Source organism: Corythoichthys intestinalis, chromosome 6, assembly GCF_030265065.1.
Source record: "Corythoichthys intestinalis isolate RoL2023-P3 chromosome 6, ASM3026506v1, whole genome shotgun sequence".
Lineage (NCBI taxonomy): Eukaryota > Metazoa > Chordata > Actinopteri > Syngnathiformes > Syngnathidae > Corythoichthys > Corythoichthys intestinalis.
Window position 1 is genome coordinate 22,369,590 of NC_080400.1, and position 18,280 is coordinate 22,387,869.

The 18,280-nt window shown below is 38.3% G+C and overlaps 1 protein-coding gene across 3 annotated transcripts in view; it reads left to right on the plus strand.

Moving 5' to 3' along the window:
* Positions 1–18,280, plus strand: part of dock10 (dedicator of cytokinesis 10) — a 142,601-nt gene that overhangs the window by 119,024 nt on the left and 5,297 nt on the right. For all 3 annotated transcript variants that reach the window (XM_057840002.1, XM_057840003.1, XM_057840004.1), the window contains 8 exons: positions 1,460–1,675; positions 1,740–1,797; positions 2,490–2,591; positions 7,913–8,019; positions 8,093–8,215; positions 12,836–12,949; positions 17,692–17,838; positions 17,903–18,113. In XM_057840002.1, the coding sequence (XP_057695985.1) occupies positions 1,460–1,675; positions 1,740–1,797; positions 2,490–2,591; positions 7,913–8,019; positions 8,093–8,215; positions 12,836–12,949; positions 17,692–17,838; positions 17,903–18,113 (1,078 nt within the window). The remainder of the gene's footprint in view (positions 1–1,459; positions 1,676–1,739; positions 1,798–2,489; positions 2,592–7,912; positions 8,020–8,092; positions 8,216–12,835; positions 12,950–17,691; positions 17,839–17,902; positions 18,114–18,280) is intronic.

Genomic DNA, 18,280 nt, shown 5'->3' on the forward strand with positions numbered 1-18,280 from the left:
ACACACCATCCCCACTGTCAAACATGGTGGTGGCAGCATCATGGTTTGGGCCTGCTTTTCTTCAGCAGGGACAGGGAAGATGGTTAAAATTGACGGGAAGATGGATGCAGCCAAATACAGGAACATTCTGGAAGAAAACCGGTTGGTATCTGCACAAGACCTGAGACTGGGACGGAGATTTATCTTCCAACAGGACAATGATCCAAAACATAAAGCCAAATCTACAATGGAATGGTTCAAAAATAAATGTATCCAGGTGTTAGAATGGCCAAGTCAAAGTCCAGACCTGAATCCAATCGAGAATCTGTGGAAAGAGCTGAAGACTGCTGTTCACAAACACTCTCCATCCAACCTCACTTAGCTCGAGCTGTTTTGCAAGGAAGAATGGGCAAGAATGTCAGTCTCTCGATGTGCAAAACTGATAGAAACATACCCCAAGCGACTTGCAGCTGTAATTGGAGCAAAAGGTGGCGCTACAAAGTATTAACGCAAGGGGGCCGAATAATATTGCACGCCCCACTTTTCAGTTTTTTATTTGTTAAAAAAGTTTAAATTATCCAATAAATTTTGTTCCACTTCACGATTGTGTCCCACTTGTTGTTGATTCTTGACAAAAAATTAAAATTTTATATCTTTATGTTTGAAGCCTGAAATGTGGCGAAATTTTGCAAGGTTCAAGGGGGCCGAATACTTTTGCAAGGCACTGTAACAATAACAACTTTTCAGGATGCTCAAATTGTCCGCACCAATTTTTAAGCAACCTTATTTGCATTATATAATGAGTTCAGTTATAAAGGTCATTTAGATTATCTTCACATATTTTGTAAGGTTAGAATTGATCCTACCGTTATTAAGCGAATTACTTTCATTATGGTCAGACTTACACTGACACCATTTTTTTTTTTTTTCCTCAAACGCACATTTGATTGCCTGGTGACTAGTTAAATTCCCTTGTTTTCAGTGTAACTCTACTAGAAATAAGTGAAATTATCCGCCAGTGCTTCAAGTAAATTTTACTCTTAGATTTCTAGAAATAAGATTATTTTCAACTAGCTATATTTATTAACACACTTGTTTGGATCAAAAAGTGAGTATATTTAATCTTTAAAAAAAGCTTTTTTGTCAGAAATGTTCTTAATTCAAGAATTGATATTGTTCAAAACATTATTTGAAAGCATTTTTACAACCTTTGGGTGTATGGTCTTAATAAGAACAGATGGTAACAGCCTTTAAAAAAAGAACATCTCTTTTGCAAGGCGTCGCGGATTTTTATTTTGTTGTGACGGGGCACCACAATGTTTAATATGTAGGGGAAACCCTGTAATTTAGAAAATTATTTATTTACATTTGAGGGGAGACGGTCCATTCAATGGATCATCAGATTCACGCGCACGTGTGCTTAATTCTCAAACCCTCAGCTACCTGGTGTAATAACTTTTTATTTCTGATCTTCCTGCAGAATTCTCCTTTTCCAGCTGAGGTTAAAGACCTGACCAAGAGGGTAAGGACAGTGCTAATGGCCACGGCTCAAATGAAGGAGCATGAGAAGGATCCGGAGATGCTGGTGGACCTTCAATACAGTTTGGCCAACTCGTACGCCAGCACACCTGAACTGCGACGCACTTGGCTGGAGAGCATGGCCAAGGTTCACGTCCGCAATGGGGATCTTTCTGAGGTACTTTTAACTCCCTAGGGATTCTGTCCTGTTTCAATTTCAACTCAATATATTTTTTCCACAGGCCGCCATGTGCTACATCCACATCTCTGCTCTGATTGCCGAGTCACTTAAGAGGAGAGGTGAGTACACACACTCAACAGCTCCCTTGCAGCATGATTTGCTAATGTATGCTTTGTAGCAGAAGTACACCATATGGACAAAAGTATCGGGACACCAAACGGGAAGACTTTTTGTGAGAACTTTGGCAAGGTTTGGTGGGGTTGAGATCAGGGTTGTCCAGCACTTCCACATCAAACTCATTTAGCCTTGCCTAAATGTCTTACGGAGTCGAAAGGTTAACTACAAAGGAGTTAATGTCTCAATAGTTTTGTTCATATGACATTTCTATCACTCTGCATCTTTTTAGACATGAACAGTTCTAACGTAGAAGTCATTATCAATCAATCATTTTCTCACTCTTTGTTAACATGGTCACAGCAAGGTCACACTATCAGTATCATTATTGAGGAAAGGTGAATGGTCACCTGTACGTGTTTGAATGTCTTTGGAGCGAATGGACTCCATAGAGAATGAAGATGAATTCCCCTGCTAGTAAAGTTCTGTCATTCCTGCTGCTGAATCCTTGCAAAATTAGACTAACATACAGTAATGCATGTCACCTCCTATGTTTGTCTATTCGTTTTCATTTTTTAACCTTATGTCTGCCATATTTTGCATTCCCTGCATGCATGTGATGAACACAAGTTGCCTATCTGCTTGTGGACATAAAAATGTGTAAACCTCCTCCTCCTCCTCCCTTCCCACCAAACAGGCTACTGGAGAGCAGACAAGACCCGGGTATCCACTGTGTCCCCTGAAGAAAGTCCCGTCTTTAAATGTAGCTCCTTACTAACTACCTCCCGAGACCAAGACAGTGAGTGTGTGCGCCTGGAAAATGTTTGGGTCAGAATATGATAATGGTGGTGCAAGAGGTGATTTATTGATAGGAGAAAAGCACATCTAATCAAGGGGCTTTGAGGTCCTTGTATATCTTTTCATATATACTTTTTTGCTTTTAACAGGTGACCAAGGCGGGCACAGCATTTGTTTTATTCATTTGTACTAGTATAACGAAGGATTATTTATTAATTCAATTTGTCTCAAGGCATTTACGTATGTATAGGAGGATATGTGATGACATGTTTTCAGTGCATGCACAGTTGGTTGGGGGAGAAGTCACAATCTGGATAATAGAGAGTGAAGATGGAACAAACGGCAGGCAAAATTTTGGATATAAACCAGAGGAGGTTTAGAAACAATCTTAAAATGTGTTTTAGTGACAAACATGAAGTAATTCATGGCCCTATGATTATTTAGTTTGAAGGAAAGTAGAATCGACCACGGAGCAAGAGTGAAGCATTTAGCTAAATCCTCCTCCAAACGTGCAAAACAATTGGAACTACAGTAAACAGGTAAATGTAAAATAGTTTCTTACCTTGGACCAACAGATAGCTCCAAAGATATGTTGGTTCCTTCTTTGGCAAAATAAAAATTGAGCATTTTTTTCTGTGGATAATGAGATATCTTGGAATAAAAAAAATAAAAAAAAAATTATATATATTAGGACTGTCAAAATTATCGCGTTAACGCGCGGTAATTAATTTTTTTAATTAATCACGTTAAAATATTTGACGCAATTAACGCACATGTCCCGCTCAGACAGTATTCTGCCTTTTGATAAGTTTTACGGCAAGGTTTTTTGTGCTGTCTAACAGCGAACTCTTGTGGTCACTGTGCGACATGGTTTATTGCTTTCTTGCCAGTTCAATATGGCTGCACGACGTCTCGGACTGACGCCTACGTTGTAATGTTGTGCTTATATGATCCTTGGACAAGATTTGTCCGTAAGTACGGTTGTTGTAAAGAATGTACATATTATGTTAGTAAGCGAAATGTTATATTTTTTGTATGAGACGCTTTTTGTTTATTTTTAGTGAACCTGTATAGCGTGCTAAGCTAACGTTGTTGCTAATGCAATGCTTGTGTACTTTTTTTGTAGTTTCACTACGGTCTAAAGAGGACAGTGGTTTGAGGCCATTTTATTAATAAATCAGATGAAAAAGGAAGAAGTCTGATTATTAAGGCGTCGTTCACTAGCTGTCTAGCTTTGGAAAAAGTAGACGCTTCGGAGTGAGGACAGCATAGACAGATTTAAATGACAGTAGAGTGAAATGCCCTCTACAGTCCTTATGTACCTTATGTTGAATGTATATATCCATCTTGTGTCTTATCTTTCCATTCCAACAAATTATTTTACAGAATATATATATAATTTACAGAAAAATATGGCATATTTTATAGATGGTTTGAATTGCGATTAATTGTGATTAATTAATTTTTAAGCGGTAATTAACTCGATTAAAAATTTGAAACGTTTGACAGCCCAAATATATATATATATATATATCTCAGAGGTTGCGCTAGACTTTTTTCGTTGTCTGTCATTTTGACTGACAGGGTCATAAAAATCCGGTCATAATCTATTTTTACCCGTCACTTAAATTTTTAAAATGATAATAATGACATATTCAATAGCAGTGTTGGTCAAAAGTGGTGCGTTACTTACTCAACTCTGAATAAATTGAAGAAACGACCAGCCATGTTGTGTCTACTCTCTGTTCTGTTGATTTGTCATCCAAGACTCGGGGTGTGTTCAGGTTTGAGAATAGCGCACGTACTTCTGACTCCAAGCTGTTTGTTCCTGCTCATTCAATTAGGCTACGTTCATACTACAGGTCTTAATGCACAAATCCGATTTTTTTGTCATATCCGTTTTTTTGGCGTGCCCGTTCAGACTGCCTTTGTCCATTGAGACCATTCAAGTATTACGCATGCGCTCTAATTCGCAGTCCGACACGCGCCGGTGCGCAGAAGCATCAAAACAAATGACAAGTCATCCGTCATTCCAGGGCTATCATATTTTGCTTTTCAAAAGGAGGACACAAATAACAGACGTAAATAATCCCCGTTTAGGCTTATATTCACAGTTTATATGGATCGATAGCATGCACGCACTGTCCGTGCATGTCACACACACATACGGGCAGTTTGCCGTGACTCTCCAAGACGGGCTGCAGCCAGACCCCTCTCCCGACTCTCGGCCGTGTAGGAAATGTTGAAATATAGCTCACATAGAGCAGAGAGAAAACCGATCATTCTCATGCTTATCCTCAACCCATTTTTATTTTTTTATGACTGTTGTCAAGCCCGGCCCTTCCCCAAAAGCCGTGTTCACTACAAGCTAGGCGCTAATAACGCACAACTGAAATCGGATTTGGGACACTGGACGGTACAGACCGCCGCGACAGTCTGGAAAAATGTGGCCCAGATCGGATTTGAACCACATAAACAAATGACCCAGATCGGATTTGAAATTGTCCACTTCTATGCGACTTGTCCCGTTCAGACCGTCAAGTTAATGCCTGACTCGAGTCGGAAAAACACGAAAAAATTGGATTTGTGCATTAAGACCTGTAGAATGAACGTAGCCTTAGACAATGCTCTCCAAAGCTTCCTAACGTTTCCGTGTTTGCTACACCTGAATGCTAGTTCGGACATTTTTCCGAGTAAGGCCAGCGACGTCATGCATCAAGAGAGACAATAGCTTATTAATATGCTCACTCGCCATCCTGTGGTCTGGGGTGTGAACTGCAACCTGTCAAAATGACGGATGGACTTCCGTTTTTTCCGTCACCGTTTAAAAAAAAACAGTCAACGACGGAAAATATTTGGTTAACGTGACCCCTGATATATATGTATATATATATATGTATATATATATATGTATATATATATATATATATATATATATATATATATATATATATATATATGTATATATATATATATATATGTATATATATATATATATATGTGTATATATATATGTATATATATATATATATACGTATATGTATATATATATATACGTATATGTATATATATATATATACATATATGTATATATATATATATGTATATATATGTTAGAGCTGTCAAACGATTAAAATTTTCAATCGAGTTAATCACAGCTTAAAAATTCATAAATCGTAATTAATCGCAATTCAAACCATCTATAAAATATGCCATTTTTTTTTGTAAATTATTGTTGGAATGGAAAGATAAGACACAAGACGGATGGATATATACATTCAACATAGGGTACATAAGTACTGGTTTGTTTATTATAACAATAAATCAACAAGATGGCATTTAACATTGTTAACATTCTCTTAAAGTGATCCATGGATAGAAAGACTTGTAGTTCTTAAAAGATAAATGTTAGTACAAGTTATAGAAATGTTATATTAAAACCCCTCTTAATGTTTTCGTTTTATTAAAATTTCTAAAATTTTCAATCAAAAAATAAACTAGTAGCTCGCCATTGTTGATGTCAATAATTACACCATGCTCACTCATGGTACTAACCCATAAAATCAGTTGGACCCAAGCGCCAGCAGATTGCGCCAAACACCAAAAAACAAGTAACAAGCTGACATTACACTGTACTGTCATTTTAATCTGTTTGAGCGGGGCATGTGCGTTAATTGCATCAAATATTTTAACGTGATTAATTTAAAAAGTTAATTACCGCCCGTTAACGCGTTAATTTTGACAGCCCTAGTATATACATACAGTGGGGCAAATAAGTATTTAGTCAACCACTAATTGTGCAAGTTCTCCCACTTGAAAATATTAAAGAGGCCTGTAATTGTCAGTATGGGTAAACCTCAACCATGAGAGACAGAATGTGTGAAAAAAAACTGAAAATCCCATTGTTTGATTTTTAAAGAATTATTTGCAAATGATGGTGGAAAATAAGTATTTGGTCAATACCAATAGTTTATCTCAATACTTTGTTATGTACCCTTTGTTGGCAATAACAGAGGCCAAACGTTTTCTGTAACTCTTCATAAGCTTTTCACACACTGTTGCTGGTATTTTTGCCCTTTCCTCTATGCAGATCTCCTCTAAAGCAGTGATGTTTTGGGGCTGTCGTTTGGCAACACGGACTTTCAACTCCCTCCTCACCCCGTGGCGTCAAAATGATAACAAGAACGGTGAGCAAAAATCCCAGAACCACACGGGGGGACCTAGTGAATGACCTACAGAGAGCTTGGACCACAGTAACAAAGGCTACTATCAGTAACACAATGCGTCGCCAGGGACTCAAATCCTGCACTGCCAGACGTGTCCCCCTGCTGAAGAAAGTACACGTCCAGGCCATAACACATTCTCCCAGTCCTCTTCTGGATCATCCAAATGCAGGGGGACACGTCTAGCAGTGCAGGATTTGAGTCCCTGGCGGCGCATTGTGTTACTTAGCCTTTGTTACTGTGGTCCCAGCTCTCTGTAGGTCATTCATTAGGTCACCCCGTGTGGTTCTGGGATTTTTGCTCACCCTTCTTGTTATCATTTTGACGCCACGGGGTGAGGAGGGAGTTGAAAGTCCGTGTTGCCCAACGACAGCCCCAAAACATCACTGCTCTAGAGGAGATCTGCATGGAGGAATGGGCCAAAATACCAGCAACAGTGTGTGAAGAGTTACAGAAAACGTTTGGCCCCCGTTTATTGCCAACAAAGGGCACATAACAAAGTATTGAGATGAACTATTGGTATTGACCAAATACATATTTTCCACCATGATTTGCAAATAAATTCTTTAAAAATCAAACAATGGGATTTTCTGGCTTTTTTCCGAAAACATTCTGTCTCTCATGGTTGAGGTTTACCAATGTTGACAATTACAGGCCTCTCTAATATTTTCAAGTGGGAGAACTTGCACAATTAGTGTTTGACTTAATACTTATTTGCCCCACTGTACATAAATTCATATAAAAACAGTAAATATATGGTATTTCACAGTTTTTATGCACAACATACACATGATCAAAATGAAGACAAAGCGCTATGCTTGAATGGTGAAAAAGGCTATTCATTCGATTACATTTCCGTGTGTACATACAAATAAAAAACGTGTCAATTTGGTTGGGGGGGGGGGGGTAAATATTAAAATATGTAATACTGATATTAGAAGCAAAGTTAATTTGTACAAATGATAGCCACCCACATAATAATTAGCATTCTGGCAGCTCTACATGCATGAAATACCGGTCGAATAATTGTGTCTAATACAGTTGTCATTTGCTATTGTGTTGTTTAACTGATCATTTTTCATTATTTTCACAACCCCAGCATCATTTTCTCTGGGCTGGGCGGCCTTTATGTGCATCAGCCCGAATGTCAAGGAGGAGGGAGCCATGAAGGAAGACGCGGGTACACAAGACACCCCTTATACTGAGGTCAGTGTTTGCGCAAGGCCGCTTGCAGCCACGACCACCAGTCTACTCTTGATTTAACCCTACTGGCATGCAGGACACCTTGGTGGAGCAGCTGGAACTTTGCGTGGACTACCTGTGGAAGTCAGAGAGACACGAGCTTATTGCCGACATCAACAAGCCTGTCATCGTGGTTTTCGAGAAAAGGAGAGACTTCAAGGTATGGTAATAGAATGGCTTGGTTTTCATTATTTGGAAGTAGAGTTGTCCGATAATGACTTTTTAAACTGATATTCCGATATTGTCCAATTTGAAAAAATCTGATACTGATATCAAACCAATACCGATTTATGCGGTCGTGGACTTAACATATTATGGCAGATTGTATTGTGGCCCCCCACTGGATGCTGTAATAATAACTGTAACAACTTCAAGGTTTTCCAAACAAATATTATGTGAAAATAAAGACAACAACTTTACCAGAAGTTACAGGAAAAGTGCCTATAGTGCACCTCTTTATTTATTGTTAAAATCAAAATAGTGCAAACATCAATGTTTTGGATCAAGTGCAAGTGCAAAGTGTCAATAAGGCTCATATTCTGTCCTCAATGTGTGTGTGGGTACACGATAGGGATGTCCTGATCCAGGTTTTTGCACTTCCGATCCAATACCGATATTGTTTTGCACTTCCGATCCGATACCGATACTGGCCGATAAAGATACCGGCCTATCTGAGCATGTATTAAAGATGAAAGTTATTTAGCCTCCTTACTTAGTTGTCAGACCCATGTTGAAAAGGGTTTTAGTACTTTTTATAACAACAAGCCAGCTGAATTTGGTGAGTTTGAATAACACACAATGGTTGGTAACAAGAAACTGACCTGTTAATTCAGTGATAAACACAGAACATTAAAAATCACAAACAGAAATGGCATATTCAGTCAGTAAAACGTGCAAATAATATTGTAAACTGTCTTAAAAAAGCCAAACACACAATCTCAGTGGAAATTAAACTATTAACTCAACATCGGTTCTCTGCTCTTGATCAACTGTACCAAGGCTTTAAAAATAATCAGTGCAAATAATACTTTTTTAAACCAAAAATGGCTTCTACTCCCCAATCTTCTCCACACTTTGTTGCTCCATCTCCATCTATTCTACACACTCCCTTCAGATGTTTGCCCTGGATGCAGTCTCAGCATGATGGGGAGATTTTTTTTTTTTTTGACAAAGACAAGCATTTTAAGATGCTCAGGTGACAGCTGACATTTTTACCGATAAACTTTAAATTTACATTGCAGTCATAATGTACGAGATGCCACAGAGGTAAATTGGGAGAGGGTAATGCTAGTGTGCTGAAGGTGTGCAGTAAAATGCGGACCGGATTTTAGAGAAACCAAAGCAAAAACTAGAATGGATTATGTAAACCGGTGCGCTGGAAAACCCGGACCGGACTTTAAAAAAAACTTGATCGGGAGTCTGGATCGGAATTTTTCCGTGTCGACCGATCCGATACCGCTTTTTATTGCCCATATCGGCGGTTGATCCGATCCAAATATCGGATAGGGACAACCCTAGTACACGAATCTACAGATGGCGATCAAGTCAAGCTCCAAAGAGAAGTGAGATTCTGGAGAATAGTTTGATTGGCTTTACTGTGGTCATTGTTCTCTTGACAAGAGCGCTTATACTTTTTTGTAAAACGTAAACAAAACATTTTGTCAATAATATGAAATAAAATCACAAATAAAGCAAAGTATACACCACGTATCAATTTGAATCGCAACTGGATGTACAGCTTGCAAGCAATGAATTCATGTAACTACATTTTACAACAAATGCAAAAAAAAAACCGAAATATACACATCTCCACTATACTACACAATGCTCATTAATATAAAACAAAGAATATAACTTGATGCTTGTTTAAGGAATAAACAACATGGTGAGATGGCAAGAACTATAGTATATTGGCTGCAGACGTTATCTCAGCCATTTAGTTCTCTCTATTTGCAATGAGCTCGTGTAAGCATATGATTACGTCAACAGAAAGCTCTTATCTCAGGGGTGTCCATACTTTTTTGCAAAAGGGGCCAGATTTGGTGTGGTAAAAATGTGTGTGTGGGGGGCGACCTTGGCTGACGTCCTTTATGTAGAACAATATATTTTAGCAAATTTTAGCAAGCTATTCTGTGTGCCACATTTGCTTTATTTTTTAATTACAGTATTGGCCCTAATATAAGACAGCCCTGATTATAAGATGACCCCCTCTTTTTCAAGACTCAAGTTTGCAAAAAAGACTTTTTGAACACCAAATTAAGTTTTGTACAGAAAATAATTACAGTACATCCGAAACAAATGATAACAATATATTTGAGAGAAAAAGTGTGTTATTTTGCCTCATTCAAATCTTAATATCTGAACATTTAAACATGTAAACTAAAGTGCAATCACATTCGTAAATGAATGGCTTTTAGTTTTTGAAATGTAAATAAACCAATCTATTGTGATAAAACAACAAAATTGCAATAACTGCATTAACCATCAAAGTGAAGTCTAACTGTAACTGTAGTCTTGAAACAAGTCTGAATAAGGAAAAACATTGAAATAAAATAATGCAAACTGGTTAAACTTCAGAGGAACTGAGCTCTTTCATGACAGAACATCACTTCAATGATATCTGGCGCCATCTAGCGTTGTGAATGGGGAGTGGCTGAGATCTGTCATGACAAAACATCGCTTCAATGATATCTGGCGCCATCTAGCGTCTGAATGGGTATAATGTCTAGACCGCGAATATAAGACGACCCCCTCTTTTCCAGTCTTATTTCAATACAAAAAACACCGTCTTATATTCAGGCCAATACGGTAATAATTTCAACAATCTCGCAGCTAGCCTTTGTGGCATTCTCTTTCGACTCTCAGGCTCTTGCAAAATACTGCTGCTGTGGAATTAAACTAGCTTCAAGTTGCTTCAATATCTCGCTGCGTATCTTCCCTGTAATCTTGTTGAACATGTCAGTGTGTCTTGTTTGGTAATATCGCCTCACATTGAACTCTTTAAAAACAGCGACTGTCTCTTTGCAAATGAGCCAGACACAGTTGGTGTATTTTAGTGAAGAAATAGTCCAATTTCCACCTATCCTTGAAGCGTTGCAATCACCCTTTTTTTTTGTTGATTCTCGCCATTTTAGAAAATTGGAAGTAAAGAGTCACACGGAGTAATGTTGCTTAGAGTGCTGCTGCCTTTCAGTGGGTAAATGAGGAGCAGCATTTAGTGTGTAAGCTACTTCATATGCTGGTAGCAGTACTGCTGACCAATTTATTAAGTGTGCAGGCTAGACGTTATTGATTTTATGACAAAGGCTGGGGGCCAGATGAAATTTGTCTACGGGCCACATTTAGCCGAACTTTGGACACGCCTGTCTTAACGTTTTAAAAGTAATTACACTTAAGCGTCAGCAGGGGGTGTCAAAACACCAGAAACAAAAGCAGGCAAGAGATGGACATGACAGCACTGCCATATGCATATTGGCCCAAAACCGAAAATGAAAAAACTATGTCGATATATATGATATAATTTTTAAATGCTTGTATCGGCCGATGTTATCGGCTACTCGTTAATATCGCACTTGACTATTTGATTTAGAGCTGAAACGAATACTCGAGTAACTCGAGTTAAAAAACTGATCAGAGTAATTTTATTCACCTCGAGGAATCATTTAATTTTGCCAGCTCTAAGCATCACGTTTTGCCCGGAGTACTTTTAATGCGGGACAACGCGCTGACGTCACGTGCATAGAGGAAGAACCAATAAAAAAATACCTTACTGCAGCCGACAGCCGCTACAAGCTACGCCGATGTTGCTACAAGCTACGCCCACAAGATGCTATAGTTGTAGCAGGTAGCTAAATTCTGATGCGTCTCATAGATATATGTATGTAGAACTAGATGCGAATGACAGACAGGGCAGCGTTAGTAAACAGCCGCCATCTTAAAGCAGTAGACTACATAGCGCTAATAAATAAGATTAACGTTACTGTCACTAGCTCATGTAACGTTAGCCCTGCGGAGGGCTAGTTTTCTATTAATTATGACCACTGTCGATGCGTGGCTAACGTGTCTTACATACAGGCTTTATTTCATCTGTGAAAACATAGCGCTGTAGAGTGATGAGGGTGTAAAATAAAAAAAATAATGCTGTCAATTTTAACTCAGTAGTCATTGCTGGATAAAACACCAAGTAGCACTGGTCCCTAATACGCTCCGATGCAGCAGGTATCATATGTACATTTATTTTGAACACTGCAAAAACTCAAAATCCTATCAGGACTTGCAGTTTAGACTAACTTAAAACTTAACTAGAACTTAAAAATAGCTTGACACAAATGGAAATTCTATTGAAACACATGGGAAAAACACCCAACTTTTAAGTGATGTGTGTTATCAAGCGTAATGACATTTTTAGGTAAGAAATATACTTTTCTTAAAAAATTTTTTATATAAGATCTAAAAGTTTTTTTAAGTAAAAGCAGTGAATTAATCTTTTTATTCTAGTCACCTTTGAGATGCAATTGTTGGCTGTTTTCAACAATGTACATCGAAAATAAAGACATTGACTGAAAATGGTTCAATATTAGATGAAATGTCTTTTCTCATGTATATCATTAAATGCTCTTTACCTAAAAAAAATGTTTTATCCGATCACTCGATTAATCGATCGAATTTTCAGTCGATTAATCGATTACTAAAATATTCGATAGCTGCAGGCCTAATTTGATTTAGAAGTTTTTTTTTTTTTTTAGAAGTATTTTTTTTTACTTGTGTTGTGTTTTTGCAGAGACTGTCAGAACTATACTACGACATCCATCGTTCTTACTTGAAGGTGACAGAGGTTGTGAACTCGGAGAAACGGCTATTCGGACGCTACTATCGTGTAGCGTTCTATGGACAGGTGAGGGTTGAGTTATTGTTTTACAACAGTATTAGATCTAACTAATTTTTTGCCAGTGACTGCAATAGACGGCCTATCCATTTGAACTAGGAGGACATCGTCAATAGCAGCCAAGTTAACTGCAGTAGTGTACAGACAGCAATCCGGAAACAAGAAAAAAAAATGCATTGTGACTAATTATTCATTCATTCATCTTTTGAACCAACGTACCAAATTTAGAGAACACGACACAAAAAGGCAAAACTAGGCTCCATATATGAAGTTGAAAATATGCAGTGTCCTTTCAACGTGTGGATTCTTATATTGCAGAATCTCCTTGACGGGATTCAAGAGCCTCAAAATGCTCAAAATTATTCTTTACAGAGATAGTGTCCTTAATTTCTCTGTTTGCTCTTTTCTTCCTTTTTTTTATTCTATTCTATACCAAGATTGCGGTAAGTGTACAAAGATTTTGTTTGTTTGCTAACAAATTTGCTCCTCTCCTCTCCGTTTGCCACTATTAACTCTTTATAAACTCACCCTTTGGAAGGTTTGTAAAAAGCTTGCTGTGCTCCATTCGACTCCCTTTAATCCAAAAGTTGATGTTCCTCCTTGGCAATAAAAGCAGACAGGAAGTTACGATGAATGAACCTAATTCACTGTTCGGAACTTACACTTGGGCCACGTTAACATGCAGCCACTATGAAGATTAAAGCTAATATTCAGACTTTTTTTTAAGACATTTGGAATTATCTGTATAGTTGTGCAAGCATATAGAGTTGTAAATCCGTGGGCATATGTCTATCGCTCATTACATTCTCTGTGCGTGATGACGCAAATCAAGTCTTTTCCACATTCATCTTTTTTACTCATGTTCTTCTCAATCTCGCTATTTGGGTACTTTCTACCACCGACTAAAGACATAAAAGGAGAGACATTATGTAGTATAAATTACCTTCATGTGAAAGACAGTTGCTCAAAGTATTTATGCAAATGATAAATTTCTTAGACCTGAAAATGTCTATCCCTGGGGTGCCCAAACCGGCCTGCGAGGGCCGCTGTGCGTCCTGGTTTTTGTTCCTATCATTCGAGCACAAACCTTTCACTCAGGGGTCAGCAACCCGCGGCTCTAGAGCCACATACGGCTCTTTAGCACTCCCCTATTGCAGGGTCCCCAACCTTTTTTGCACCACGGACCGGTGTTATTTGGGTCTTTTTTTCACGGACCGGTGTTCTGACAAATTTTGCAACCCATCAAAAATTGCAACGATGCGGTTCTGCGCTTGCGCGTAACGTTAAACATAGCCGCAAAATGCGCAAATGCAGCGATTCCAAAGTAAACACTACAAACTTTCTTGAAAGAAAGGAATATTAACTTATGTTTGATCATGGAAGGACTTGTGGAAAAGTTCTCCTCAGATACATCCTGCCATGTAAGCTGCACACAACAACTTCACACCGCTCTCACCATTAACGACTTCGCCTTGTCGTTAAACATTAATTAAGAAGCCCGCTTCACAAAGATACGATGTTGGAAATTGTAGCAAGGTTTTCAATGCTCTTATAGCGATGTCAGGATATTCCAGAATGACTTTAATCCAGAACCTCGGTAGAGTTGTTGTCTCAAATATACGTTTAATAAGGTCGCCGTCAGTTGCGATCTCTACAAGTTGATCTTACAGTTGCACAGACATGCTCGAATCACTCGGTTTATTCACAAACGGGTCACGAATCCACTCCTTTGCAGTTCGTGGGTCTTCGAGGTTGTAGGCTCGGCAGGTGCCCTTTTGGCCGTAAAAATATCTCCAAAGACGTCTGTTTTCCAGTCATCTTCGCTCTTGTGGGGGCTAATTATTTCCGGGAACAAATGTGCTGCGCCCGCGGCCTAGCAATACGTTGTTATCGAGGACAAGCGCACATAGATATATTATATACACAAACAAGATGTACTGCTAGCAGTCCAATCAGTGGATTTCTATGACGACATTCTAATCTATCGCGTAGCATTATATCTAGAGAAGACAGGGATATTGGTGTGTTAAACAGGGGCACAGGGTTAATTCTGCCAGAATGCAGTCGTTATTAAATTATTATTTCTGTGCGGCCCGGTTGCAAATGCGCCACGTACCGGTCCGCGGCCCGGCAGATGGGAACCCCTGCCCTATTGACTCCCTGGAGCTTTTTGAAAAATGCTTGAAAATGGAAAAAGATGGGGCAGTGAAACATATTTTTACTTTTAATATGGTTTCTGTAGGAGGACAATTTTGACAAAACCAATCTTCTAATTCATTAATATTGTAATGAAAAACTTAAGGCGGCATCGTACAACAGTGTAGTCACGTGGTGCATCATTCTCTATAGGGTGCACTACAGGGAAAATACACATATACCATATTTTCCGCACTATAAGGCACATCGGAGTATAAGCATACCTGTCAAGTTGTACGGTTTCGGCGTAATTTGTACAAGTGAGCACTGATCTTTAAATGTGTACAACGTACGTTCAAAATCTGTATGTTTTTCGTGCATTACGTTTTTTTTTCTCGGATCGGATTTTGTCAACGTTCGGATTTTGTCACCATTTCGGCAATGAAACGATGTGCGTTACTATGCGTTACTACATTGGTTGAATGACGCGAGAAAAGTCAGACACGGAGAGAGAAGAGTGTTTGTTGTGACGCTGTAGCAAACGCAATGTTAGGCTAGATGGCTCCAATATTTCCTGACTGTAGCCGACAGCCTACAATCTACGCATAGATATCACGTGCATATGGAACTACATGCGAAATGACAGACTTGGCGGCGTTAGTAAACAGCCGCCATTATAAAGCAGTAGACTTCTCAGAAAGGCTCTGTTGTAGTGAACCTTCCTAGCGAACCGAAGTAACTTTTTATCTAAACTACTCCTAAATCGGCAAAATCTTTACTTAAATCTATTTAAATGATGAAACACTTTTAAAACTTTCACATGTCAAAAGTAGACAGAAGGGAACTAATGCAAAAACGGGAGCTATTTTAACAACTTTAACGGTTGATTCACAACATTAAATGACTTCCAGACATAGCAAAGGTTCCTATGTTTTATTTTTTTTTGAAAAATGGGAAAAAAAACATGAAAGGTAATACCAGTTACTTTGCCTAGTAATTAATTACTCTTACTTTCAGTTAACTGAGTTACTAATTCAATTACTTTTTGGGAGAAGTAATTTGTAACTGTAATTAATTACTTTTTAAAAGTAAGATTAACAACACTGGTCATAAAGATGAAGTCTGCAGAATGAAAAGTGACGAAAGCGGAGATTTTATTCTGCCAATTTGTTGCCGAACACAATTTGCCCGCGTCTATGGCTGATCACTTCTCAGAATTAGCAAAAGAAATGTTCCCTGACTCAAAGATTGCATCGGTAAGTTAATTTTATCAATTGACCTTTTTAATTTATAATTGGACACACTAACGAACTACATTCAAGTCAAACTGAATTGCGAGCTGAAGTGCAGCCATCAAAAGACATGATAGAAATGGCCAAAAGTGCTACGTACAATTATAAAAAAAAGTCACTGTTAAATTTTAGTAATCATGTCGTAGCTGAATATATTGATTGTTCTTTGATTTCACCAGGTTATATGTTACAATATTACCAATAAATTCATAATATTTTAAAAACTGAGTTTATTTTTGTTTCATATTGCACGCCATATACAAAGTTGTAAGATTAGTCACCAATTTGTATGGGCGTACGTCACTATTTGTAAGATTGGCAACGGGCTCGGGTTGACAGGTATGGAGTATAAGGCACATCTTCAATGAATGACATATTTTAAAACCATTTTCATGTACAGTATAGGGTGCATTATAAGGCGCAGTAGTAGTCATAGTAGTAGTGCATGGCATTGCGTTATGCATCCACAAGATTAGCTAAATGGAATGTCATGACATGATTAACCAATATTGATCCAGAGAAAAATGAAGGCTTTCAGGTGTGCCTTGTAGTGCGGATAATAAAGTACTCATCAAGGCTCATTATGTATTTGTAGCCAACGTAGTCATTTTGATAGTTGGCTAATATAGCTAAGATAAATACATACAGGACGTGTTGCCTTCATTATAAGGCTTTCATTTTTGCCGACCCCTGGTTTAACCAATGAAGGTTCTGCTAGAACAAGCAGCACTTGACTACAATCAACTGATTACACTTGTAAGACAACAGATTCGTGCAAATGTGTCGTCCTGTTTTCCTGGAAAGAAATCCTGTATCTACTGCAGCCCAATGTGGAATAATGACATAGGTTTTGAATTTATTAAACAAGGTTCTTTCTGCTGGGATGCACATGACAACTGTGTTATTTGTCCTTTTAATGTTAATATTTGTTTTCCTTTGTTTTTTTTTTTTGTTTTTTTTGCAATGTACAGTATGTTGCAGCAACAACTAATGTGCTCGAAAGACCATGATTCCTTGCGGATGGAAAATGGACAGAAGCTCCTTCAGCTGTTGCGATAGCGGGTTAGATATTCGAATTAGAGAGGGTTAACCAATGTGAAACCCATCGGGTTTTTAAAAACTAGAATATATTTTGGTTTTTGAGTGCGTTTACATGGCCTTGCATAACCTGGTTACTGCCCAAAACCCATTTATAAAAGGGTTATTGGCTGCATGTAAACATGGGCACTATGTTTTTACTTTAACTCAATAGCAAAGAAAAATGTTTACTGTCCATGTTATAAACTGTAACCTGGATTTTGGTATGTGTGTGTGAACTGGTAGGGTTTCTTTGAGGAGGAGGAGAGCAAGGAGTTCATCTACAAGGAGCCAAAGCTGACCGGTCTGTCTGAGATCTCCCAGAGGTTGCTTAAACTCTACTCAGACAAATTTGGAGCTGATAATGTCAAAATGATCCAGGATTCCAATAGGGTCAGTGATTTCAATTATTTGGTGAAGGCAATAAAGATCTTATAATCTTTTTCTTCTCCAATAGGTCAATCCCAAAGACTTGGACCCAAAGTTCGCATACATTCAGGTGACATATGTGTTGCCTTACTTTGACGAGAAGGAACAGCAGGACAAAAGGACGGACTTTGAAAGGCATCATAACATCAACCGCTTTGTTTTCGAAACACCCTTCACACTCTCTGGGAAGAAACACGGTGATGTGGAGGAGCAGTGCAAAAGGCGTACAATTTTAACCAGTAAGCATTTTCTTCATTTGGATTACAAACTCTCTCTTTTAGTATCGTATTGACACCTTTTCAAAACGATATCTCGATTCTTGGCAGGAGCATATCGATAACCTTTTGGGATACAAAATAATCACGATATATCACCATTTCGATATTTTGTCACACCCCTAGATGTA